Genomic DNA, 27,620 nt, shown 5'->3' on the forward strand with positions numbered 1-27,620 from the left:
TCAGCGTCAATTCGCCTGGAAGGTGAAATTGACATTTGCATTTTCGTTTCCCTTAGAGACAGTTTACCAAAATCGGTATCCCTAGCCACTACTCAATACCGAAGATAAAGCAGTTAGCCCCGTTTGCCATTTTTCGCAGTACTTAATCGTGTTTACTTGCGAACTTCCTCCACATGTTTATAGAGGCAATTTCTTGTATTCCTTACGGCACTTAGTAGCCGACCGCCGCTAACATGACAAGGGTTATCCGCAGAGAGTGAAATTTCTCCTCATTAATCCGTTCTGCATAAAAACAACTCCTCAAACTTTGGAGCCTTCTGCGACAGGATGACCGAATGTTTTCTTTGTCCAGAGTCACTCTTACAAATTGCCGCGGTCATGCTCGCGCTTTTTCCACTGTTTACTCGGTCCGTAAGGGCTCTGCTTTCTGATGAAAGACAAATACTCAGTAAGCCAATCGGTGACGCCATGTTTACGGTGACAAATCTACTGGTACTGTTTTAAAAAAAAACCTCTGCCATGCTAGCCGTGCACGTTTCATTCCTCGCAAGACATCATGAGACAGTTCGGCATCACCGCGGCGGTAAAACCATTATTTGAGTGAAGGTGAAGACAGGGTACTTTACTTTTTCTTTGTCTTGTCTGACAGATTGCTTGCCGCTACGCCTCGTCTCTTTCAGTTGTGTTTACCTTCAAGTGACAATATTTTCCGCCATTTTTCACAGGCCAAGCCACACGAGTTAAACATGTCGGGGCAAATGAAAGCACGTCTTTCAATAAGTCTACATCTAACCCAATCACTAAACTCTTGATCTAGGTGTGAAGAAATAAGGCTCAGACATTCTCACTTCTTGACATCCAAGAAGCTGATACACGCTTTCTTTCTTGTCACGTTAGCTGACTTACAAAGAGCCTTACGAAAGATATTAATTTGTACCGATTACTCATTAATGTTAGCTTGAAAGATTTCTCAAAGTGTGAACCAGAGGCTCTTTCGTATTTTTAGTTCCGTGGCCTTGCAGAACGATGTGTTAATTCGATAAATCCATTAGTCTTTGTCAGCCACCGAACGGATTCATTTTCGATAAGTATCAAGCCTTTGACGTAAGGAAGTGATGATGTTGTTATAGCCGCCAATACAAATTACATGCTACAGAGGAAAAACGATTTTTCAACCGATAATTCGAATTCCATTTCCATTTCCTATATTTTCATTGGCGATTGACTTTTGTGTGATTTGTGGTCAACAGAACTAGTAAGCACCTACGGAACAGGTTCAACTTTTGACACGGGCACCTTAAACAGCCTCTGAAAAATAAAATAGAAAAGATCGATTATGCCGTTACATTCTTGTATGTGAAACGAACATGTGTCTTCATCTCGCCAAATAAGTCAATTGCAATCTACATCTAATAACATATTTCGTGGAAGTAAAAAACTAGATCTCCTTGAGGAGATGTGAAGTACTTATCTCTCCGTCGAGATTCTTACGCATGTGAAGCTCCCACTTCGTTTAGTCTTTTTTCAGGTTAAGAGCTTGTCTGATCGACAATTTACTAAAATGGGGAATAAAATCTCTTGCACAGCGAAAAAGCTCTACCTTACACGTATCAAATGTAAGATTTTATATTATTTTTATTCGAATAAAAAAGAAGGCATCACCTATGCAATACAGCTTGTGCAATGTTTGAATGTTTAGATACAATGCGAATAATGCGTTTTTCATATATTTTCAGGTTCAACTGCTACCAAGAGAGCAGTTTCTGAATCCGAATGCTGCTGTAGGGAATAGAATTGAACTGAGGTCATAAATGCTCAACGGAGATTGGTAAATACAAGAAGAACGATCTTAATGTACTGTACTGTTAGGACGATGGATAACACTGGTCTATACTGAAGTATCAAATGCGGGATGCTCTCGAGTGAAATAGATCTCGCTAGTCGCTGCTGAAGAACTGTTACGAGTAGCTCTTGATTTTCTGGCGGGCAGAGAGAAGGGAAAGACGGGATCATTCAGTTGAGCACGCCGGTCGGTAGACTTCCTCAACACACCATCTCTTTTAGATTCGATTCGATTTTAATCATCGCCGCAGGAACTCTCTTATTCCTTTGAGGAATACTGACGTGGGTTTTTTTTCATTCTGATATTGACTTCTGGATTCATCAGTGTTAGTTTATAAAAGCGATGACCAGATTTCATCCGAGACTGACATTTTCTTGATGTCGTTGCCGGTGCTCAAGGTAGGAAGCAGCTCATGTGGTCTCCTCAGTGATCCTGGTTTTTGGATCCTTGATTCAAGGATGTAAATCACCTTTAGCTCGTTCATGAAAATCTTGTATCATTGAGATTTCCTTATCTGTGTCAAGAAAACGGATCGTTCTGCAGGAGTCGTCAAATGAATAACCATCAGCCTGTGACCATCACAATTTCCAATATGGGGTCATTGGATCAAAACAAACTCGAGGAATACTTCGACCAAAATCCAGAGCTGGTACAGGAATATTTCCTGAAGAGGGCCGACATCGGTCTTGTGAACAAATGGTTAGTTGGCCATGGGTTCCATACCATACATGACTACGTCTCGGGACATCGGGGATCTCTCTCTCAGGAGAGCAGCGGTCCTGCATCACCTAATGTCACAATGACGGATAGTGGCTTCTTCTCGGACAAAGACGTCAAACACATTCGCACAAATTCAAAGAAACATCTCCGTCATGACTTTGCTAGATCTAAAATGCGAAGTATGTTTCGCACGTGCGAGCCCTCGGTCACACAATCACATACTCTCGAAGCCAGGCGCAGTAGCTTAAAGGGCATGCGCCAATTTAAGTCACTTCCGGCGACAAATATCAACATGCTGAGCATGCTCATTGAGTCAAAAGTCAGACTTCCGCGCTATGCGAGTAAGGACGAGGATTATAAACGCGAATTACGTCACATTAACGAACGGGAGTTCTTTCTTGAGATCGTCAAGGATATCTCAAATGACCTTGACCTTGACGGATTAGCGGTGAAGATACGGACAAACATTCAGATATTATGCGATTGTGATCATAGTACTTTATACCTCATCGAGGGGCCCAAAGGGCACGAAACGCTTGTGTCAAAATCATGTGATTCGTCTGAGGATTATCGCGGAAGTGATCTGTTTCTACGCGGTAACCACGGAAACTATATAAACAAAGTGCCGCTGGGGAAAGGTATCGTGGGATATGTTGGCGAAACCGGAAGAACAGTGAATCTGGAGCATGCGCAAGAGGTGAGATATCTAAACATTTACAATCTTCCTGTTCTATTCTTACTAGTTTATCGTTACATTTTACACTCTCGGTGGGTTCCCGTTATGTTTAATTGATACGGTTTGATTACAGCGATGGAGACCCAGCTTTTTTTACAATTCATACACCTTGCTTTTAGCGACAGGCCCCGTCATGTTTAATGCAGTTTGCTTTCAGCGATGGTTCGGGCCCCGTCATAACAAGTTCATACATGTATGAGTATATGCATGTACAGCTGCCAGCCTGATTGATTTGCTTCACCGTATTGCTTGCATATTTATACAGCTCAAGAACATGACTTCCTTATCGAACAGCCAATAGTTTGTCGTATATACATACATAACTATCCATCGGCTTAACTGAAAACTCCATCAAAAGACCCTCGTCTTATACATCCTCCCTTTCACTTGAGGTTAGTTAAAAGTTAGTCATGAACACCAGACATGCAAGAAGAAACCAAAGCTGTCGATTTCACTTTTGTCTCGTTTTCTTACAGCTGAGCGAAAATTCAAGCAAAACAATTCAGTCGCATGCGTGTATCTTTTTTTTATTTCGTTTTCAGTTTGAAGGCCAGCTGTGCCATTCTCAGCCGTGACAGTTTCAAACGCAATTTAGCAAAAACAGTTTCTTGTTGAAGCAAAATCTTCCAACGTTAACGTTGTAAAAAGGAGTACAGTTAGTGAACCCGCATTTTTTTCGACTAATTTGGTCTAGGACACTTTATGAAACAGCATTGGTAATAGTATACTAGTAATTCTGAGGGTATCTTTCCATGTCATGCTTCCACTAACAAAATTGATAATCCAACAATTTTGATTCAAGCTGTTTGAGACGAAGAAAACCTCAGAGAACATGTTTGCCACGACCATAAATGTTAAGAGTGTTTACAAGAAGCAATATCGGCAGTCAGAATTCACCAGCATTTACAAGAAGAGCGAACGAATTACACTAAGACCGTATGACGTCAATAATGAACATGTCTTTTATTATTCAAAAGATTATTTTTCAAAATGCTGTAATTTGGTATTCCGATGGCAATTAAAGCTCACTAATGAGGTTTATTATATGGTGTATTGTTCGAATGCGAGTTGGGAAACTGTATACATTTATTTTGAGGGTCGTTTTTCATTTCTGGCAGCAAGATTTAAACAGGATTCATGAGAGAAAAAATTATTTTGTTCCTTTCAGACGCAAGTCAATTTGAAACCCAACGGGTTTTCTACTTTATAAACGTTATATTTTGAAATCAAATTAAACGCTAGTTAGGGCAAAGTCAACTCTACTTTTTCAAGCAACATACCGTACTTTTTCCCTGGGTGCATGATACATGTAGTTCATCAGATTCTAAAAAAGAAAAACATATGGTTTCGCACGGCAAAACTGATTCTCAATCGAGCTTTTTGCATTCGAAACTTCTATAACTAAACCACTTATACATGTTAGACTTGTCGCGAAGATGAAAAATAACTCAGGGCATGTTCCAACTCAATTCGCCTTCGGGTATAATCGCATTGAAGGAGCTTATTGTAAGCCTCGCTTTCTGCGAGTTAATTGCTACTTCCAGTGGATGCTGAGCGGCATGATTCGCGATTTATTAAAACAAGTGTGATTCCGAATAACCAGTACACAAAATGGAGAGTTGAAGAATTTCTTCACTTCAAAGAAAGGGACTTTGAAGAGTAATTGGTTTGATCATGACGGCAATCTCGCAAGGATACCATTTGATATGATAATATCTGTTTGATAGACATTTGCAGAGCTGAGCATATCCACAGACCAAAAATCAATTATTAGCCTCAACATTAATGTCATCAGTACTATTGCTAACTATTCGCCAAAATTCTTTTAGGGCTCCTCAGCCTTCATCATGTACACCTAACAACCTGGTCGCCTTCTGCTGCAGTTTATAAGGTTTATTCCTGAAACACGCAACTTGTCGTCACATACCATACGATTGTTAACACATATACACGTACATACATGTATGCCGTATTACATGTAGTGATCTCAAGATTTGGTGGTAGCCTATGAATGGATCATTGCACACGCTTATTAGGGATAGTGTACGGAACTATGCTTACAGCCATGCTTACTTTCACTCCACTGTAATGGACACAGCTGGATTTTTTTCCAGATGTCACGATTGTGTTTCGAGCAGTGATGTGGTATGACATGTGTGTTGACACAATCAATGGAGTCAACACCCGAGGCATTATTTATTTGGTTCCAGCTTTATTGAAAGACTCTGGTTCCGGGCGGCATTGATCAGGCGAGAATATCAAGTGGCATCGATATCACATCAAGAGGATGGACTGGTGAAGGATGGTCGGGAAGCCATCAAGGGTATCGTTTTGTTGAATACTGCATGAATTTGTTCGCTCTCCATGCAGTTGATTGTGAATTCTGAATGCAGATATTACTTCCTGTCAACAGTGTGAAAAAAATGATGGGCAGTGGCTAACCTGTATTCTAAGGCTGTACTTGACGCCACTGATAGACGGAGGCAAAAAGCAAAAATTTATGGGGAAAATTGCCCTTTAAATATTATTTTAGATTATCATATTCTGCTAGTTCTGGGATCTTCTGATTACTTTTCTATACGCAGCATTTGCTTATTTAGGGCGTTACACTCATTACGCCTAACCAAATAAAGATAGGACAAATTCAAATTGATTTGAAGCGAATAAACTGATCAGACCATCATTAAATTCCGCCAGATAAGCCGTGAAATCTCATGTTGCCTAGAGCGAGTTTACTCTCCAAACAGAATTTAATTTGTTTTCTGATATGAAGAGTGGCAACGTTGCCAAGTTGAACTTTATTTCAGTCTGAGTACGGATTGAATTCTTTCAACTCATGCGAAAACGCCTACCACGTCAACATCTGAAAGCGGACGAATTTTATTTCGTCCGAGTGCCTTTTGCGATAGGCAGGTGGGTTTCGCAACTCTACTCTACCATGATGGCACTGCGGCATTGTGTACAACTGCACTTCTATTTCACTAAGCCACCAGTAAGTACGGTGCACCCCTTGACAAGCGTTTATTCTGGGCTGCCGCACTAAAATGATTCATTTCTCCAAAAATTTACTCCTGGAAGAATATGTGCGAGTCAAAAAGGGGCAATAAAAAACATTTTCCACTCACTAACCTTTGGAAGAAAAAAAACCACCTGATTTCATAATTATCAGTAGTTCAATTCACTAAAAAAATCAACAAATAATAACGAATTGGAAATTACTAATATTCATTATTTAGTTGAATGGGTTTAGCTTTAGCTATTCAACTCCAAAGTCACGCACCAAATGAATAGAAATTGGCAGAGGACATAATCTGTACTTAAGAACCTGAAATTGACAGCATGTCTACGCAATCAATCAATCAGTCGGGCGAACTAATTGATTAGGTATTTTTGAGATTGGTGATTTCTTGAGTTGGCAACGCAGGATTGTATTTCTGCTTTCTTCACACGGTATGAAGCAAATGTAAGATAATATATAATAAGATAACCCCTCCTGCCTTTACGAGTGTTATATTGTTCTCAAAATGTCCAAATAACCAGGTTTTTCGTGATCAAATATTTCGTAATCTGGAGGAAAAAAACAAACGTCTACATCCGTATCCCACAGTCTACTCATGGGAATTAAAATAAAATCGAGTCATAAAAGTTGTGTTAACGCCACGACAGGCTGCAACACTCATTACGATTGGCTAGTGTCAGAACACGTGACATGAATCAACCAATCGGGAATCAAATAACAACCTATTTTCTACGATGAAATGGAAAAGAAGCCATAACCGACGGTTTTAACCTTATCTGCTTTTCTACTCTATGTAATAGCGGCCGAGTCACAGATCAGAAGTAAGTTAAGAAGACAAGAGAGACTTTTAATTTCCGCCTCGGAGATGAGATATACTTTGTTTGATGCGCAGTTTGGCTGCTTAAAGAGGTCTTGCTGGATTCCGGTTCTAAATGAGATTGGGCTTCAGGATAGTCAGCCATGGTTTGGCCTCAGTGATGAACCATTTAAAGAGGAAGGCCTGGTCGATCGATTGGTTGGGGGGTGGGGGATTGGGGTAGGGGCATCAAAGCAGAGCCTTATCATTCACGACATCATTTCGTCCCTGCCTGAATAGACCGCCATTGCCTTCGAATAGCCTCACTTGGCCGTTTCATATATTCAACATGAACATTTCCGTGTCTTCAACTGTGATGCTTTACAGAAACACGTCTCGTAACTATAAAACAACAAATCAAGTCACAATCCCACTATTTCATTCGATCATCAGACAATGGTTGGCCGAGCCCTTCAAATGAGGCATTAGATGATAAAGACCGGCTATTGGCCAAGGATTTAGTGAGGCGATTAAGTGACCTGGTCGTTTCGTGAGATTTACGGCGTGATTTCTATGAAAAGCGCCTCTTGATGACGCTAAACCTGCACATTTGCTCAGTCAAAGCTCCTTTTTATGGCACACGTTTTTATCATTTATTGTCTGGGGTGGTTTGTGGTTGCACACTTACGATTACAACTGTCAGGGAACGGTTTTAGTGAAGTAATGGACGTAAACAAGAAGATAAATTCTTTTTTTTCGGTTTACCACCACGGTGGATAACGGTATCGGGTTTACCGAAGGTGGAAGTGACGTCACGCCTCTCGGTCGTCTGAAAGAGAAATATTGATTCATTTCTTATGTAAAGCAATCCATACAATGAGCTGCGTTGAACTTTAGTCGTTGTTATTGAGGATCATCCTGGGATAGAGCAGGCAGTTTAACAATTTCTCCCGTTCGTGGCCATGGGCGATTACTTTCAAAAGCAACAGGCCTCACAGAATAATGCAATCATGTAGATTTCCGACTAGCGGGAATTTGATTACCGGAACCTTGAAATATCCTTTCAGACACTAACCGAAATTGATTTGTACTGTCATTGGTATTCAACTTACCCCGTGGGAATTTCGAGCAGTGATCTGATAGGGTGTTGTTGAATTTCCTTTCATCACGTCCATAAGATCGGAGAGCGAACTGAATTTTGTGTCCACGCAACAGCTTTCATGGAAGTCGATAGGCCTAAACTGCTAAAGGCAAACATACTTAATGGTATCGTCACCTCGAGAAAGTACATGCCTGACATCCACCCACAGAGAAAAAATGGACTTATTGCGTCTCAGACGAATCGATCGCGTTCCGTCCGTGACATCGACAACCCCAGCACTGTTTACTCCTACTCCGGTCAGCGTCCAGTTCAATATCCTAGCCAGTAGTTGCTTAGGGCCACTGGCCAAGTCAATTAAAGCGGGTAAACAAAGGATCGGGAGTTGGCACCGATATTCGTGACACTGGCCGTGAATTCATAAGATCAATATAATGTCAGACAGGGGCCAGGCATCATCTTACCACGGAAGATATCGGGGTACCCGGTACTAGAATAAACTGATTACCACAGAGTGTCCCAGCCTGATTGGTTAATTTTCATGTCACGGAGCAACAGATTTCCGTTAATCTGATTCGATGCTAAGGCGGAATGCTAAATTACCATTTACCGTGCCACGTCCGGTGTTGGAAATCTCTGGGCAATCGGGTAATGCAAATTAAATTTGGTACTGACGTTTTGTCTCATAGGCTAATTATTTCGCGAAATGTGGTATCGATGTTTCCAACAGTATGCTACGTTTGAAGCCTCAAACTAGACTAACTCTGCACTCCCTGTTTAAGTCGGCGAAGGAGTCTAGATTCAAATGCAATTACTCTCGTAGCCAAAACAACATAAAGTTGTCCACCTTCCTCACTTTCCTTCAAATCATTTCAAAATAAAACATTTCTACTCGAGATCCATTCATACACGGACATGTCTCGTAAAGACAATGTAATATGATTTGACATTTAGATATAAATCTTTCTTTCAAACCTCAAGCAGAGCGCTGTATGAATGATTTGCGAAGAAGAGTTCCATTAAATCTGTTTACGATCGCGCAGAAAGATATAAAGGTAAAATAATCAATACGCGAATGACAACTGTGGACTACTTTATGTTATTTTGATGACGTAGGACACGAGTGTAATAGCATTTAAATCCAGGCCTACTCAACGGATTAGAAGTAATTACGCGTGTCTGGTATCATTCATGTAAAATGACTGGTCAGGCCCGCTGAGGTCATAAATTTTGCAGCAGGAAAGCGATGAAGACGTCCATTGTGCGCTACAAGATTGAAATAGGCAATCATTAATTTTCATTCCAAGCTTTAATTATATTTATTTAATAAGCGAGGAAGCAGCCATTAGCTAAAACAAATAAAGAGTGGGATGATTTAGCTTTGCAGTCCACGAGGGAACTGATAAGGCGCCTTCATTAAAACTCGCGAAATAAACTGTGAAATCGTGTTAGTCCGCGAGCAGCTTTACTCTTCAAACAGAATTCGATTTGTTTTCCGATGTCAACGCTGTCGAACGTTCTCAGAATGTGTTTGGATGGGAGGTTTGGCATATCCTTTTTCACATGAACGAGAAATGAGACATCAATACATCAAGGGAATGAGATTGTGCGAAAGTTTCCCGCGACAGGTGTGGTATCTGGTGCTAAGAAAAATTTAGCGAGACAGATGACTAATGGATGACTAATGAAATAGGGGAAGAACAAACATATTGAAGGGATCATTCGCTTACTCCTTTAAGGACGTGTTAAAAGCTGTAAAGGATTCCTTGAAGGAGTAAGTAAGCATTTAAAAGTGTCTCAGCTATCGCTCTCGCTAAAATATATCACAAAACAGTGGAATATTGCACACCGGCTACTCCTATTATTACCGGGTATCTGGTAAACTGATACACTTGAACGACTACTCCGCCAAGCTTTGAGAGAGAAAGCACTTTTATTCGTCCACTTAGCTTCAGATATTGGGAAGACATCAAAGGCTTGGCGTCAAAGAAATAGTTCAATTGCGGAGAGCGAACAGGATGACCCGCAACATCGGCGAAGGGGTTTTTATTCAAATTCAGATAGAGATCTATGGTAAAGCAATGGCGTGCTGGTCGATCACAATACCAGCATCCAAATGGTGAAGTACATGTAGGTCGATTTTGACCGGAGAGTGCTCCATCTGCCAAGTTCACTGGTTGTTTCGTAAGCTTTTACAGTTCGGCAGCTCAAAGTCTGTCTCAACTTCCTTTCAGCAATAAAACAAGGAAATTATAAGAGCAAAGTGAAAGGAAAAGTTTTGGGCAGGTCACACCTGGAATATCAGTCCTAGAGGAAGTTTTTTAACACAATCTGAAATACCATGTCCTTTGATTATGACCAGTGCAAAGAAAGATTTGGTGCCCCAGACTTCTAAAGCTTAGTCTTTGATCTCAGGCACATCGTCGCTCATCACTGATCACGCCACTCTCAGCACATCATATGTCTTTAAAGCCCATTGTACACGTACGAGGCAAGGCTGTTTTCCTAAACTTCATTCTGTCCGCGCTCCTCACCTCTCACAACAGGTAACCCTGATTGGCGAGATAATGCCCTTCATAAGCTGCTTGCTCTCGTTCTGGTGATTTGCAATCAATCTGTGGATTCCCCATACATCCGATCTCAGTAGTGATGGTCAATCATGGCCAAATGTGGGTGTCTATTGAATACCAATTCAGATTCTGTACAAGCTTTGCGACATCAGTTGAACCATTGGTCATTTTCCTGTTTCCAGGTGATAGAAATGAAAAATTTTCAAGTATCCCTTTAACGGAAATGTTGGAATAGAGAATAGAGTTTCACTAGCACGATATGAGACCGATGAGCTGATTCACAATAATCATTCGTGCCCAATCTACCTGTTCACCACGTCTCACCATTCCCAGGGTCGCGATGAGGGACGTTATCTCATGAATAGCGAGCGAGATGGAACCCGAATATTTATATCGCCCACTGACATGTTCGGCTGCGATGAAATGGTAATGACTTTACTTAGCTCGCGGTTATTTGGTGGTTGACTTAGTAAGGTGATGAGGTGGTGAATGATTTGAACATCTCTTGTACGGCCGCTGTTCCTTCTAGCTTCGTTAAGATACCCATTTCAATTATACAATATGAATGTTTGGTTCTTGGTAAAATATAACATTTCCAGTGAGTAAGGTTCGCAAGTTGAACGGTTTAGCTAAAAAAACCGTTGGGCTCAATTCTGACGGAACAAAACCCAAAGTCCTTGCCGCAAACTGACCAAAAAAATGTCCAGGATGTGAAGGCCAGATAGTAACCATATATATGTATTGCTCCGAAGGCGGCCAGGGTCATGGTCATTAGGTCTACTGTATTGCTCCGATGGCGGCCAGTGTCATGGTACTTAGGTCTACGGTATTGCTTCGATCGGGCAGCCAGTGTCATGATACTAAGGTCTACGGTATTGCTTCGATCGGGCAGCCAGTGTCATGGTACTTAGGTGCACTGTATTGCTTCGATCGGGCAGCCAATGTCATGATACTTAGGTCGACGGTATTGCTTCGATCGGGCAGCCAGTGTCATGGTACTTAGGTCGACGGTATTGCTTCGATCGGGCAGCCAATGTCATGATACTTAGGTCGACGGTATTGCTTCGATCGGGCAGCCAGTGTCATGGTACTTAGGTGTACTGTATTGCTTCGATCGGGCAGCCAATGTCATGGTACTTAGGTGTACTGTATTGCTTCGATCGGGCAGCCAATGTCATGGTACTTAGGTCTACGGTATTGCTTCGATCGGGCAGCCAGTGTCATGGTACTTAGGTGTACTGTATTGCTTCGATCGGGCAGCCAATGGCATGATACTTAGGTCGACGGTATTGCTTCGATCGGGCAGCCAGTGTCATGGTACTTAGGTGTACTGTATTGCTTCGATCGGGCAGCCAGTGTCATGATACTTAGGTCGACGGTATTGCTTCGATCGGGCAGCCAGGGTCATGGTACTTGGGTCTACTGTATCGCTTAGATGGCGGTCAGGGTCAGGGTCATTAGGTCTACTGTATTGCCGCGATGGAGGCCAGGGTCATGGTCATACCCGTTGGCGATGTACCACAAGACGACAAATGAATGTCAACGAGGCGACAATCAAATCTCGTAGTTAGGTGAACTGAGGCCGAGGAAAAGAAATCCAATTACCTTCTAATGGGATAGAGACAGTGAAAGTACGGATGTTGAGCTCGATGTAAATGACGCAGGGTTCCGTTCATTGGTCGGCCAAACAGGATGCGAAACTTTTCCCCACTAAGGTAATTCTGTGGAATTCATGCAGTATGATGCTCCTGTCGCTATCACGTTTGCGGCTTCATGTACCCGAAGACATGAGGTTGACGATGAGACCACACAGCCTTATCAATGGTTCAAGCATATTCCTGACATGCACTACAGCTGATAACACAGCTTAGCGACACATGATCAAGGATAACAGATTGAGCCTTGATAATGCGGTGTGTCGCATTATTCATCAAGGTTTTTACATTTTAAGATTAGAGGCTGCGTGAAATTCGGTCAAATAAAATCGCGTCTGATGATGTAAAGCTGAGCCGAGATATTTTGAGTGAGCACTGTTTTTTGGGTTTTATTCTAAACAACATGGATTAGAAGGGAACAAATGACAGATAATAGAACATTGCACTTATCCGATCAACAGCAGAGGAAAGCTGAGAATTTTCATCATAATCTGAAAAATGCTGACGAAACTGTTTCCTACCTTAGTCCCCGCAGCATTCCTCAGACTTTACAGACCCGAAGCGTGTGTAAATGGTAGTCGTATTCTCGCATGCAACGTTGCAATTTACAGTAATGAACAATCAGCATTGTCGGAGAAGAGCTGAAGAGCTCTTCAAAAGGGAAACTCTAATTTCCGTCTAATAGAATAAATTAGCAGTGCAACTTGGCCTGACGTGGAGTATGCGAACTAATTAGTGGTGAAGAATGGAACGTTGCTTACTCTTTGAGGAGGAGTATAGCATCCTTGCGTGTTCTTCTCAACCACCAGGCCAGTAAACCTCGTAGCTACAAGTCTTCACCCTGCAACATATACCTTCTTGACCTTGCCTGTGCTTTCTGATAGAACCATATCATCATTCAAAGGCATGGCATATATCTCAAGCACTGCTGACGTGTCAACTTTCAGTCAAATACCCCACTATAAAACTGAAAGCAATTCTCACCATGTCAGCAGCGCATCTCTCGCTACCGCCGCTGATAATATTCGATACAATTTCTCAATTTGACAAGCTTCACGTGATCGATCATGGCAACCAAGCGTCATTCTGTCATCCAGCATTCCAGCATACTCTGCTAAAGGAAGTTCTTCCCAACAGAACAGCTCACTAACCTGCATCACGCACAGGCTAATGTGGGTTAGGTAAGGTAAAATGGAACAGTTATAGCCAAAGAACACATTTAGCCATATAGTGTCGTTGAAGACGGAGCTAACTCATGCTTACCGTGCCAGTAGAATTCACTAACAGTTCTCCATTCTCAATACCCACAGACCATACATTCTTATACTGCTACCCGTATTCAAATTGGCTCACGGGTACCGATATGGTCGTAGATAGAAGTTCACTGAATCTCATTACCATGACCAGTCTCCGTAAACGATAACGCTCTGTTTGCGATACACTCGGTGTTTTTGAAACCTCAGGAACAAAAAACCCTCGCGGTATCGATGGCTTAGCTGCAACTCAAGACCAATCATAGTAAGATAATCAAGGCGCGGCGATGCAACTAATGGCATTGATCTGCCTTCTGCAATCTGAAGAAGATCTAGAGGCAGCAAATGGAATCGTACATCTTAATTATTCGGGTCTGCAAGAGGAGAGAATTCGTTTTTGATAAAGCATGGGAGAAGAAATTATTAATCAGAACTTGTAGTAGCTGTGCAATGAAGCCAGTGGTGTATCAGCCAGTATCATACACCAGATCGGGCATCAAACACGCATTGTTAGCCGTGAAGGGAGGGAGTTGCGAACGACCTTTCGTTGGGGGAGAACTCTTCGAAAATAACTGAGAAATGTCCTTTAGCCTTTTCAAAATTCACCATGAATTGCCTTTGATTTCTGGAAATGGACCCCTCTCTGGAGATCCTACACCTGAAATGGTGTCCTATCCGAACACCTCAGCCAGAGGTCCCTGTCTTAGCTTAATGGGGCAGAAGGGTGAATATCCCTGAGCGTCACTGCAGGAGAAAGAACAGGTGCTACAAAAGAAAAACGTAGCTGGTAATTTCAGCCACAGGTACCAAGTTAAAACAAAAGTAAGACGATCTATATTCTAGTCACGCAATGATTTCCGCTACATTAGCAAGGTGTGATCCGGTCGATAAGTATTGTATTAGCACGCGATGAGATTAGGTGGAAAGTACTTTTCTAATTGGCACGTCCGAGAATTGGCACAATGCTTCACTAAGAGAAATGTGTTGTGGTCCGATGTGGATTTCCGTTGCCAAGCATTGTATCATTGATCTTGGAACGGCCAGGAACAGGGTGATATCAAATGAAGTAAGCTTGCACAATGCCTCTATCTTGTTCGTCACAACTCAGTTTGCAGTCGTAAAAATTGCAAAACAAACAATTTATTAAAAATTCAAAGGTTCAACGATCTTTTTCTGTCAACTCTGCAGAGAGAATAAATACAATATATATCAATTCATGATTCATCAGCTCTTTACCAAAGAATAATGGTACGAAATTACAAGCGTTCCTGTCTACGACACGCCAATAACCAAGATTTATTTCTTCCTTAATTCTTGGAAGCGCTTTTTTCTAACAGTGGTAATCTTCTTGGATGTTGGCAACATAATGAAACTGAGGAAGGAGATAGCACGGTTAGAGTGGCCGCTAGCCCTAAGTCCAATCGTAATCATGGCATATTCTTTAGCCTGTTGCAATATTCTGGTGAATCTCCCAATCATATTTTTTAAGCGCTAGAATGTTTTCGAGAAGCTCTCTATCTCGTCTCGATGGCGCTGTAAAGAAAGCGAAATGCTATCGATGAAACATAGAGGATGCTATTGGAAGCGACGCAGAATGTGGGTTTTGCCGAGTGGAAGTTGGGTTGGATATAAGGGATAAATCAGCTGTAACAGCTGGTGCTGGAATGAAACACGGTCGGATGATATCAGTGACAACTGCCACCATCATGGAATGACTCAGACCTTATTTTCTGCGCGTGGAGATTGGAGATTGAGATAAGAAATTTTGGTCTTACCCAAAACTTTACCTACATTTGTCGCCCGAAGACAGAATGTATCGTCTCACATACTTATCAGCAGAATCAAAACGGGCCACGTAAAAGTAGTCTGGCTAGCGGGTGAGGCAATGCGCCTCGGGGACCGTATCTTCACTCCAGGCATTGTAATTGCGGAACTCTCAAGATCCCCAAGTGATGCCGAGAAAGCAAACAGCAGGAACACTGGTCCTTTGAGAAGTTTTGTGAGAGGATGGCAATACGATAATGGTGCCAAAAGCAAGCTGAGAGGACACGAAATGTCAGGATCGTTATACAACGATTCGATTTAGCAACGGCAGAGAGGGTTAATCCCACCGAATTGCCATTGTTATCTTCCCTCGAAGCCAAAGCAATTCCACGCCGGATTCTGCAACATGGATGCGAATCTGTCGCCAGATTTCCGCCTCGGTGGCCCTACCTAACGTGGCTTGTCATACTAAGGTTATCTAGCAAACCAAGCGTAAGGTAGCTAATAGGTACGTGTTTTTATTGCTGAGGGTATGGCCAGGGATGTGAAAAAATGAGCGTTGATTCCATCTAAGCTTTGCTGAGGTATTCCTACATTCTGTATAGTAAATCATAAGGAAATGTGGGAGCTTTTTTCAGCTTAAAATGAGATGAGTTCTAGCGATGGTTGCTTGCTCGGGTGGTTCTTGCCGTTTATGAAAATGAGAAAAACGAGGATGAGATAATTCTTGATTACTGACCTATATAACAAGGCTTCGGGGCTGAGTAAGGATTGGATCTGCTTCAGTTGCTTCGAGAGCCTCTCCCGAAGCAAATTTGGAGCTCGACTCAGTATTAATACGCAGAATGATTGCGTAAGAAACGGGCATTTGTATGTCACCAGGAGGACATCAAGCTATTTCCCTTGCCATAGTGAGCTGCAGGTGCCTCCATTCCTGAAGTACTGGTTACTTTAGCGAATCCGACTATGCTCTGCTACCATGTCAAGACGCTCTGCAACAGTCGAGACCATAGTATTCATCAGATAAACACAAACACAAGTTGAGGCCCTGAGAACGTGCCTATTCAGGAGACACTTTAGTGCATAGGTAACATGATTGACTGTCAAGTAAAAGACTTTATATACCAAGTTGAAAAAGCTCCATAAATGTTTAATTTTACTTACTTACTTACTGTACTTATTTGTCCTATGGACACTACAGGGTCATGGGTTTAACGCTCAATATCTATCAGGGCGTTATCAGAGAGGATGCAATTGGGCGCTATAGCTTTCTTGTCCAGGTACATCATCTTCCTATTATATTTTGATACTTTAACATGTTCTAACCCTCAATTATATAGACGGTACGGCTTGATATTTACCAAAGCAACGCCTAATGGATATTTAATCCAATCGTTTGGTTTCTCGACAGGTAGCAGTCTCATATCAGGACAGGGTTGTGGTAAAACACGCCCCCGGCCCGCTTTCAGACTCATCGAGACATTTACCTTAAACGTTCATGACAGGGATATCAATACATATAACATACCTCATGTTCAACTTGTTTTCTTCCAGGAAGGTTGCCAGAATCAACGTGTGCATTTCCAGTGCAGAAATACGCACTGATGTACGTGACCGAGGCCAAGTAATGTTGAAATGGACTTGATAAATTGTATTGAACAGCGCCATACTCAATATTCGTGAAGTTGTCGGCTGGTTGTGTATAAAATGTCTTCTCGAAACTGTTATCTGGTAAACTGATATTGATCAAGAGGACCTCTTTGACGTCTTCTTGTCTCAAGAGGACAAACAAAAACAGATACCTGGTTTATCAATATTGAATCTTTATTTTTTAGCAATGGTTTCCATTGTACACCATCATGGAAGTCAATAAAGCTGGGTATCCACGACAAAACCTGGCGACTAAAAAACCGAAATCATCCAAAAGTTACTTTTTACTCAACCACTTGATTAGCCTTATTGCCAGCATATTTGGTTATACATGTATAAGGCGAGAAACCTTTAAAACAGTAGTTACGAAAGCGTCAGGGCCGTGCAGTCAAAATTGATATTCATCAGTCGCCATACCCTTATTACCAAGACTAACAACCTGTCAACAGGCCATTATCCAAGCAGATCGAATGATATTTTATCTGCTGGTGCAGACGTGATGACCCGGATGTAGCACAGGCGTGATGATATCCGAATCAAAAGATCCATAGCGATAGGCCATAACAGTCCCCAAGCAGTAGCCCGCCCGGGTGTATCCCCCCCCCCCTCCCCCCGCCGCTAAATACGGCCCTGACAAAAATGTATCTTCTTGCTCATGTGACACATAATCTCTAATCAACCATGCCGGATTAGAATATTGAAATTTTTACCGGTGTTTATCGCCGCCAAGTCTCGACAACCTCATCAATTTATATTTCATTTCAGAACCGGTAAATTTGATCGGTGATGGCTCCCAGCGAAATCCCAGCTTTATATGTTGAACAATCAAAAGTCGTGTAATTCCTCAAATATAAGGGTCATGTATTCAAGACGACATCAGTTGTCATCAAATCTCACTTCTCGTGACATTTTTCAAGCAGGGGTTTTACTCGGCGAGAAAGGTTCATTTGCATTTTCATCCGACGAGATGGTCTCTGTTCGTGTTGTTTTTAATTGTTGTGTCAATTCGGAACTCGCCGCGTTCCTCGGGGTGGGCCGGGTAGCTCAATTCAGGCTGTTCAAAAGCGGAATGTTGTTTTCTTCTTAGTGAGAAGAGAGGAATCGCAAGTTTGCAGCGCAAAAACTGCAAAACGTGAAAGATATATCACCGGAAGTCCTGCATCACGAGACCTATATCTGCTTGAGGAAAATGCGCCATGCTGTCGGTGTCCTTTATGCGAGTAGCATATAGAACTGGTGAAAATTTCTTCTCAGCTGCATTTTTAAAACGTACACATCCTCATTCTTCAAATCCAGGTAAAACAGGTAGTCTCATTTGAACCAAACAAATGATAATGTCCGTTTGTGGTTAGACCTGCTGTCACTATTGCCTTAAGAAAGTAATGGATGCGAGCACGAAAGGTCTATGCAATGATCAGAACTATCGTCATCGTGTCTGCATGTACTTTTACATTTCTATCACTTCAGGATCCGCGGTACAATGAGATGGTGGATTTAATCGGCGGCTCCCAGTCGAGCTCGCTACTCTGTATGCCAATCAGAAATGCAGACGACGAGGTGATTGGCGTGGCGGAAGTGATGCATAAGATCAGGAACGGAAGCGTTTTTACGAAAGATGATGAAAAGGTTGGTATAGAATAGGTATAAGGTAGATTTAATGGTAGGCTGGACGCCGCCTGGGGCAATAACATGAGATACATGTATTTTCAATGATTCGTGGCCCCACATCAAAATGTTGTCGTCCACTGCTATATCCTCCTGTCCTGATTAAAGTAACAAAAACACCAGTGTACAGATCGTGGTGTCATTGGACTCCAACCGGCCTTTTAAATCTCGATCCATATTTCAACTTCCTCAGTGACATACCAGTAGTGATAAAATCATAGTGGTCCATAAACTGGCCGCCAAACACAATCTCATCGCCTCGTCCCGTCCACTCATCCACTGTACTCTGCGATAACCCAAGCGCAAAACCATACACAACTCACATTGGTGCAAACGTGGCCAATATTGCGAGTAGAAACTATGCTTATTATTCTCGGGCGGACGACTCGGATTTCCCAATAGACCCGCTGATTAGCTTCGTTATGAACCTGCAATATCGTCAGACGTCCAATCGGCTATTTGACCCCAAATTGACCAAATAAGCAGAAGTCAGGAACTAAGAGACCAATAAATTAGGATAGACCTACACCAGAGAAGAGATCCGCAAACAGGATCCTAGCCATGTGTAAATAAACTGTTTTCATCTTTAAATGAAGACAATTACCTAAATAAACTCTTTTGTTTCGAATGTCGGCATTTGGCTACATCAATTCAACTGGTCCATCTTGGTAACAGACAATACATTATTTATTTTTGAAGCCAAAGTTAGACCGAAAACTTTCCGAAGCGAATTTGATGGCAAATCTTTCTTAAATGCTCTTTCTACTAAGCCCATCTCTTCTTAGTGGTAATCCAAACTGCTGAAGGCTAATCCTGCCCAAATACAAATTGAGGCCGGTAACCCCGGCATTGACCATGACCAAGAGAAATTCAATCTGGCATACATGTATTGGTTTTAGATCTTATCAGGGAGACTCGTGACAAAAACAAATCGAAATGACGTTATTGACCCGATGGAATCGATCAGATGAAGTGCGTTTCCTTGGTTGGCGATCAAAGTCTTAGCTTCCAAGATGGTGCAGGTTAAACCCTGGGTCAATATAAAATCTATCTCTGGTAACGGAATCGAAATGAAACTCAATAATAACACTAACGTGATTTGGTTCGCGGATCCTCTTTTCTTGGCGGTGTCATTGCAGGGCCAGGGTTATTCGATTGTAAAATTGACTTGAGAATCGATTACAACGCTGTCCGCCAATATACTCGTTGCCGGTCGTGCACAAGCGGAACGCAATCACTGATTGCGAAAGGGACAGGTTGTGGTGTCGGTGTCTGTGTAGTTAAATGTCACTTCAACGAGATGTGGTAGCATCAGACACTCACTCCTTGTTTGTCTGTTAACTGTACGGTTATACAATATAGTTTTTAGTCCAAATTGCGTTGTATCTATCTTCTTTTTCAATATGTTTTCAGTTGTTCGAAACGTACCTGACATTCTGTGGTATAGCCATCCAGAATGCCCTGGTTTTCGACGCCTACAGCAAGGAATATGAAAGAAATAAGGTATAGGCGTTGGTCTTTCAATTCCCCGTTATGGCATCAAATCGAATGTCTGCCCTTCTCTCACAGGCGACAGTCGTGGCTACGTTATAACGAAAGTCTCGGAGTGCGAATGGTCGTAATGCTGTGTGTGGAAGCTCTGAAGAGCATGGGTTATACACCTGCGATCGCATTCCAGCTAGCCCCAACTAGCTGCTAAAGCACCCAAAACAAGATTTCCCAGGAATTTACACTACAATCTATGAGTTGAACTACAAAAATGTGTACAAAGTTTTCATCTATAGATCTACACATCGACGTCGAATAACGTCAAATCAATAAATAAAAGCGTATAACGTTACTAAAATGATAAATTTTCCATCTTTTTTACACCGAATCCCAAATGGTTACAAATACCCTCAACAAAAACAATTTTACCTTTTCAGGAACTCCTCGAAGTGGTTCACGACCTATTCGAAGAACAGACATCAGTCGATGCTGTGGTGTCAAAGATTATGCAGCGAGCTCAGTCCTTGCTCAAATGTGAACGCGTTTCGATGCTGCTCAAAGATATGAACGATAAAGACGTAAGCTTTCCTCTTGAAAGGGGAATTTAGAAGAAGAAAATCCCAAGATTGCATTCGTACAGCAGATTTATTGCGATAGTTTTATCAAAGTGCTCTTTCCTTGCCATGCAGATATTCCTCAAAGTCTATATTATCTTGATTGATGGCATTATCGGAATTATGATATCATACAATAATGCTTTTAGCTGTTGAACTGCGGATGTCTCATCTTTCCTCAGACGTCATTTTCATTTCAATGTAAACGGTATCGTATTTTTCCATTGTAATTCATTTCATTGGTCATTTTACCATTGTTTTCAGAATATAGTATTCACGAAAGCCTTCGACCTGTGCCAGGCAAATAATGGTGACGTCACGCAGAGGTATTTAACCCCGTCCTACCGCTTCAAATCCTCCCGGCCTGCCCCTGGGTTCGTGTACGTCAGTTAGAATATCACTTGTTCTATTTCGGTGTGAAAATGTTTAGTCTTTCGGGCTGTTTCGCCTTTCCTATCGAACCATCTACGAGGAAAAAGCATTTGCTACAATGAGGTTGTACGCGTAACAAGTCCATTTAGCGATCAGAGTATCTTGATGGCCTCTCTATTACTCCAAAACGGCCTGGTCCACTAGAGAACGTTTTCCAGATGCGTTCGCCTCGTTGACAAAAGTACGCTCGGCCCTTGCCAGAATTCGTTATGCTAGTTACCCCCTAGCCAACTGTATCAACAACAGGTCATACCTCTGGGGCCGAGAAAGATTTGACGCCTCCGCGCACTCAGTGAGAAAATGCTATTGGTGGAATCACACATGGTAAAACGGAAAGGCGAAATGGGTAAATGGTGATGTGAAACATTGATGTCCGGATGATATATTTGTTGCTGATTGACGCAGGTGCCAATCAACCAGAGACACTTCGCTTCTGTTTGATGGTTCTATGGCCTCAAGTGTACTTCCTCCATTTCCGTGTTGGTGTCTTTCGTGTGATGTGCTGATGGATTGTAAAATTCATGTCTAATTCAGATTTTACCAACACGATTTTTCGAACCTTTTATTAAAAACGTACGGTATTACATACGCCGAACACGAACTTGACTGCATCCAAACGTTCACGAACCTTCTCACGCCCACTTTCCTTGCACTCCTTCACCATTTTTATCCTTTTTCTCATTTTACAAACAACCTTTTTTTCCATGAAATTTGAAATATCCATGTTGTATGCATTTGCATAATGGTACTACATGCTCATGTGCTGAATATTTAGCATAAACTACCTGAGGCAGTTCTCTGTTGCTCCTAATCTCTTTTTATCTGCTCAATATCCCAATATCACCAGGCCATATTTTTTCTCCGAATGATGCGCTGAATTCTAATTCCCGCCGGTTGAGAATAATGATAGCAGGCATATATCAACTTAATTCATACCCGAGGGCTCAATGAATAAAGACAGCATGTACATGTATTCGAAATTGGCCACAGCGGTACTTTTCTGCATCTGGTATGAAAAATAATAGATAGAATTAACTTAACAGAAAAAAAACGTGTAACAATTATTTCTGAAATATGTTGTTTTTAAATAGCACATCAATATTTTTTGGAAAAGTTTTTCTCACGAGGAGGAAAAATCTCAGCGGGGTGCATTTTCGTGTTGGCCGCAAACTCAATTTTCTTCTTCAAAAGACTGTACGTTGGTGTTTGACGTAGGCGTTGTGTACTTCCAAATAGCTTCACCAGACTCTTTCATCGAGATATTTTGCTCCATCTTTAACAGCTGCAATAAGCGTCCGAACACCCGGATCTATGACCGTATAGCTGAGATCGTAGCCTCAACCGGTGAAACAGTCAACATGGCCGAGACTGCCAGTGATAGTAGATTCGATCTCAGCTCAGAGAAGGCCAATGGCGTCCAGGCGAAAAGTCTTCTGTGTAAGCCAATCAGGAATCCGGATTTTCAAATCATAGGCGTGGCCAAAGTGATAAACCGACAGGATGGGAAGCCGTTTGACGAAATGGACGATCAACTGTTTGAGGTACTATAGTCAAGGTTATGCTTATGGAATATATACCGGTACTGGAGGTATTGGTTAACGACCTGTCATCGCGTACCAACGTGCTCAGCCAATTAACTTACGTATTTTCCGCTACAGTTAGCTGGAAAATGCGAAAAAAGGTCGAAAACTATGCGGTGACGGCGAACTTTAAAGATGACCAATCGCCGGGGCAAACATTTACATGTAGCGCGAAGTCTGCTGAAAGCGAACTAACACGGTTTGTAAAGAAGTTAGACATCTTCGTGCTTTTTAAATCTGAGTCGTCGTCCATAAAAGGTATCTAGAGGTGTATATGATTATTGCATGTACATGTTTTCTTCGCTTTTATAGGCGTTCACGATCTTCTGCGGACTCGGTATCAACAATTGCCTCCTGTACGACGAGGTGTCTCGAGCAGCGGCCAGGCAAGCAGTAGCCCTGGAAGTCTTGTCCTACCATGCCGCGATTAGCACCGAGGAGGTTCAAAAGTTTAAGGTAAGAACTAGTGAATTCATTCAGCAGCAAAATCCTCCCATGAATTCCACAAGCGATGTGGCTCGGATGACGCCGTCCGCCGTTACTCAGTCCAGATTATAGGAGACGTCCTTTGAAACAGCTTAGGAATCTCTTTATGACTGTCACTGGTAGACAGCTTACAAACCTGCTACTGACGACGATGACAGTGATGATTGTGATAATGAAGCAATTTGAACGGTACGCTTATATCGTTTCAGCGTGCCAAAGTGCCCGAGGTCTCATCATGGCATCTCACGGAGCTGACCTTCAATGATTTCTCACTGGACTCAGATGAGATGCTCATTGCCAGCATCCGGATATTCATGGATGCTGGACTTATCCATGCTTACAAGATTGAATACGAGGTATCATTGACCTAAATATGCAGAATTTGATATGAAAAAGCCGACGTATAATACACTATCTTTCTATCAATGCAACACACGCGCCAAACAGATAAAACACAAAGCACGCCATAAAAAAACAAAGCTTTCGTCGCGTGTATACACGTAGGCAAAACAGATGCTTATTACTGCAATTCCATATCTCTATTTCCTGCTTTCAGGTCCTTCACAACTATTGTACTCATTTAATAGTGAGCAAAATACAATACAAGAAGCAGTGGCATGATATCTTGGGAAGAAATTACTTTTCGAAACAGATTTGCAAATCGGTAATTTCATGAGCGGCGCTAACGACCATTTTGAGATTTCGCGACAATTATTTTCACGGATGGATGGCTTGCATCGATGATTGCTAGTATTGCCAGCAGTTGCTTACCTTGGTAAATGTTGTGATTTTCCCTTTCTTTCAGACGCTTATTCGATGGCTGTTGACAGTCCGGAAGAATTACCGCCAGGTGGCTTACCACAACTGGAGACATGCGTTCAACGTCTGCCAGGTCATGTTCACGATATTGAAATCAACACAGACAGAGGTAATCATTCCATAACTAAATTTTACCGTTAATGAATAAATCGTAAAAGTTTTAACTATACTGATTAGGTAATATCTAGTTAGGTCTTTCTTTTCTATCTCTTCTCTAAATCTCTTTCTCTATTTTTCAGCGAAACGGCTTCCTTTCCTGCATCACGAACGCCGAGGCCCTGGCTCTGATTGTCGGCTGTCTGTGTCATGATCTCGACCACAGGGGAACCAATAACGCATTCCAACAAAAGTTAGTTAGATTTCGTTGCATTTCGTAAAACTTTGCTGGTTCATGTCCCTCTCTCCTAATGTCATCATGTTAACTGGTTGCAAATTCTATCCCGTCACACCGAGATTTTGTCGGATTTTATCCAAGAATATTTATAGCGTCATGTACACTTTTATCAAAATCGAAATATCAGCGCTGTTTTCCTTACAGGAGCAGTTCAGCCTTGGCCCAGCTCTACGGCACCAAGGCGACATTGGAGCACCATCACTTCAACCACGCGATTATGATACTCAACAGTGAAGGACACAACATCTTTGGAAATATCCCCGCGGATGAATACAAGGAGGTGATGCGTCTCCTCAAACATTCCATCTTGGCGACTGACTTATCCTTACATTTTCCGTAAGTTCGTGACAGTTTTTCTGTGACAGCTTTGTTGTTTGAAACGTACAAGCCAGGCCACTTTAAAGCCAGCTGAAAGAGGCAACCGACTAATGAACAACATGAAGGAGAAATATCTTCAAAGGACCCAAGGTTTTGTATTTATCTCTTTTTCCAGAGTAAGGGAGAAATTCATGAAACTGGTTGAGAATGGCCCTTCAGCCAACCGATGGAAGACGCGGGAAGAGAAAGACATTGTGCGTAGTGTGCTGATGACTGCCTGTGATATTGCCTGCATTACCAAGCCTTGGGAAGTACAGAGAAAGGCTGCTGATCTTGTGATGACCGAGTTCTTTGACCAAGGCGACAAGGAGAAGAGAGAATTGAAGATACAACCTACGGTAGGGTACTAAGAAAGAGTCTAACATGTCCTCCTTTAGTTGCATATTTGTGATCAAGACCAAGGTCTCTGTAGCCATCATGAGTGGCCACTGACTTTTATTTTGAAGGTGTCCCATTGACATACATGCTATGTTTATCTGTTTGCGCTTTTCAATTCCAGCCACTGATGGACCGGGAGCGCCAAGACGACCTTCCCCAGTTACAGCTTGGTTGGATCGACGGGATCTGTCTCCCACTTTATAAGGCAAGCAACTTTTTGTCGAGGAGTATTCGTAAAAGGATTTACCCCAAATGACCAATTCTTATATTAAGATTTTTGATTTTGATATTCTTGCAGTTTTTGCAGTTTGGCACATCCGTTCGTTGTCTGGCAAATGACCAACACCTTTTCAGAATTTTATCACCGTGATCGCGGTCACTAAGCACTATTCGCCATTTTCCGTCTTTTTCTACACAGTACTGTAATTTCGTATTATATATTACAGGCTCTCGGTAAAATGGACGGTTTCTTCAAGCAACCGTTGGATGGCGTATTGGAAAACCGTCGCCAATGGGACGCGCTCGAGAGACGGCGGAAAATTCCGAAAGTTGTCCGCGAAACTGGGGTGTGATTGGTTCGTTTGTAACCTTAGAATAGATGCACTACTCTCCATGCAGATCGGAGGGCATTCTTTCTGCCAACGTAGATTTCGATTGCACCGCACGGTCCCGGATGTAGTCACATATCAGTTAGCAATCAGGGGCGATCAAAGACCAAACAAAACCTCCAGAAAAAACATAAAATCTGAACCTGAAAGAGTGATCTGTCGAATTTGTATCAGTCGATTATGATCGATCGCTACGACATGGACATGTACCGGTACGGTCCTGATTACTGGTATATTACCGGTTGTACAGTGATCGCTCCACCAATCTCGTAGAGAAGCTGGTCTAAAATGGCGGCAGTGTTGGCAGGTGTGGAACGCAATACGGGCGGGCTGCGCAGGAGTCTGGAGATGATATAGACATCCGACAGGACAATCACCGAATTCAGGAATTTCCGGAACCAGAGTTGAATTGACTTCCAGTGGTATTATCCAATCAGAAGGACTTGCTAGTAATGAATGCTCGTGCCGCCAAGTCGCGACCCTTCCTTGTCATGGTCGAGTTGAGGTTACAAGGCTAAGTTTAACTACATGTGATCATTAAATAGTATTATATCGTCGATATTGTTGATATTAGATTATTACAGTTGCTGTAAACAGGTTTAGGACAACTCGCTATCTTGACATATCAAGGTTTAAAAAAAAGTATGTCAGTGTATAAAAGAGGAATGTGTACCTACTTGGACATGACTGTATATAAAAGAGAGATGGCTTGTCAGCTGTCAAGAAGTCCGTTTATTGTATATTTCGCTGCTTTGTCGTCAATAGAATAAAATGAATCACGATATATTAAGTTCAGAGTCTATTCACCTCCTTCCACTGCAACACCGGCAAATGACCGGCCAACTATCGTCATCGTCATTCGTCTCTCATCCGTCCGGGGTAACATCCAACGAAAGTGAATCAAAATCAATGTCCGTTCCTCGATATTCAAGAAAGATTTGGAATTATGCGTCACCAGAACAGCATTTCGATTTCCAAGCTTTCAACTCCATCTTGTTTCAACGTTTGATGGTCGATCCTTATATCAGAATTTAGACGATTAAAACTCGAGAAAACAGCCAAGCTACATCACTGAAAAAATGAAAATACTACATCCGCCCATCTAAACTGCGACCTGATTGGTCCAAAGTTTGACGCAGTCTCACTCACCAGTTTTCTCTCTCACGCCCGAACACGAACGACTCATCCGATTTGATTTATCTCACCTCCCCATTACATCTGAAATTCGGCAACTGCCGCGATTCACCCCTCTCGAGTCGGGCGGCATTGTTCCTCCGAATGGGCCTCAAATATACCTGATATACGTTGGGGAGTTGGGATATTATATTAAAGGTTCTTCGCGCCACGTGCTCTCATTTCCCGATTTCATTGAAATAGTTTGATGCTCGAAATATTGGAAAGAGCCTCTATCGCCTGGTGTGATGAGACAAAAGGCGCCTAGAGCGTGGTGCGGGCACGTGTCCGCTACTTGAAGGCCTTTAGCGTGTGGCGTGAGGTGGACAGAGGACAGAAGACAGGTTGAGGTGGATGGAGGAAGGTGGTGGTCAACACTCCCAGTGGGCGATAGGCTATCCAGGTGGCTGGAGGCCGAATGTGTTGAAGGTTGAAGTCACATCCAGCAGGCATCAGGCTGACCTGGAGGTGAATAGAGGACAGTAGTTGTTGGTTGAAGT

General features: G+C 42.3%; 1 protein-coding gene across 4 annotated transcripts in view; it reads left to right on the plus strand.

The window, feature by feature from the left end:
• The window catches only part of LOC135498222 (dual 3',5'-cyclic-AMP and -GMP phosphodiesterase 11A-like), a 33,066-nt gene extending 6,329 nt beyond the window's left edge, over positions 1–26,737 (plus strand). For all 4 annotated transcript variants that reach the window (XM_064788435.1, XM_064788436.1, XM_064788433.1 and 1 more), the window contains 14 exons: positions 1,737–3,260; positions 18,573–18,731; positions 20,184–20,273; positions 20,696–20,836; positions 21,137–21,198; positions 22,587–22,845; positions 23,197–23,340; positions 23,580–23,726; positions 24,176–24,298; positions 24,429–24,538; positions 24,728–24,919; positions 25,077–25,299; positions 25,461–25,544; positions 25,786–26,737. In XM_064788435.1, coding sequence (XP_064644505.1) covers positions 2,397–3,260; positions 18,573–18,731; positions 20,184–20,273; positions 20,696–20,836; positions 21,137–21,198; positions 22,587–22,845; positions 23,197–23,340; positions 23,580–23,726; positions 24,176–24,298; positions 24,429–24,538; positions 24,728–24,919; positions 25,077–25,299; positions 25,461–25,544; positions 25,786–25,911 — 2,724 coding nt within the window. In that variant the 5' untranslated portion in view covers positions 1,737–2,396 and the 3' untranslated portion in view covers positions 25,912–26,737. The remainder of the gene's footprint in view (positions 1–1,736; positions 3,261–18,572; positions 18,732–20,183; positions 20,274–20,695; positions 20,837–21,136; positions 21,199–22,586; positions 22,846–23,196; positions 23,341–23,579; positions 23,727–24,175; positions 24,299–24,428; positions 24,539–24,727; positions 24,920–25,076; positions 25,300–25,460; positions 25,545–25,785) is intronic.
• Positions 26,738–27,620: the final 883 nt, after the last annotated feature.

This window comes from Lineus longissimus, chromosome 13 (assembly GCF_910592395.1).
Source record: "Lineus longissimus chromosome 13, tnLinLong1.2, whole genome shotgun sequence".
NCBI classification, from domain to species: Eukaryota; Metazoa; Nemertea; class Pilidiophora; order Heteronemertea; family Lineidae; genus Lineus; species Lineus longissimus.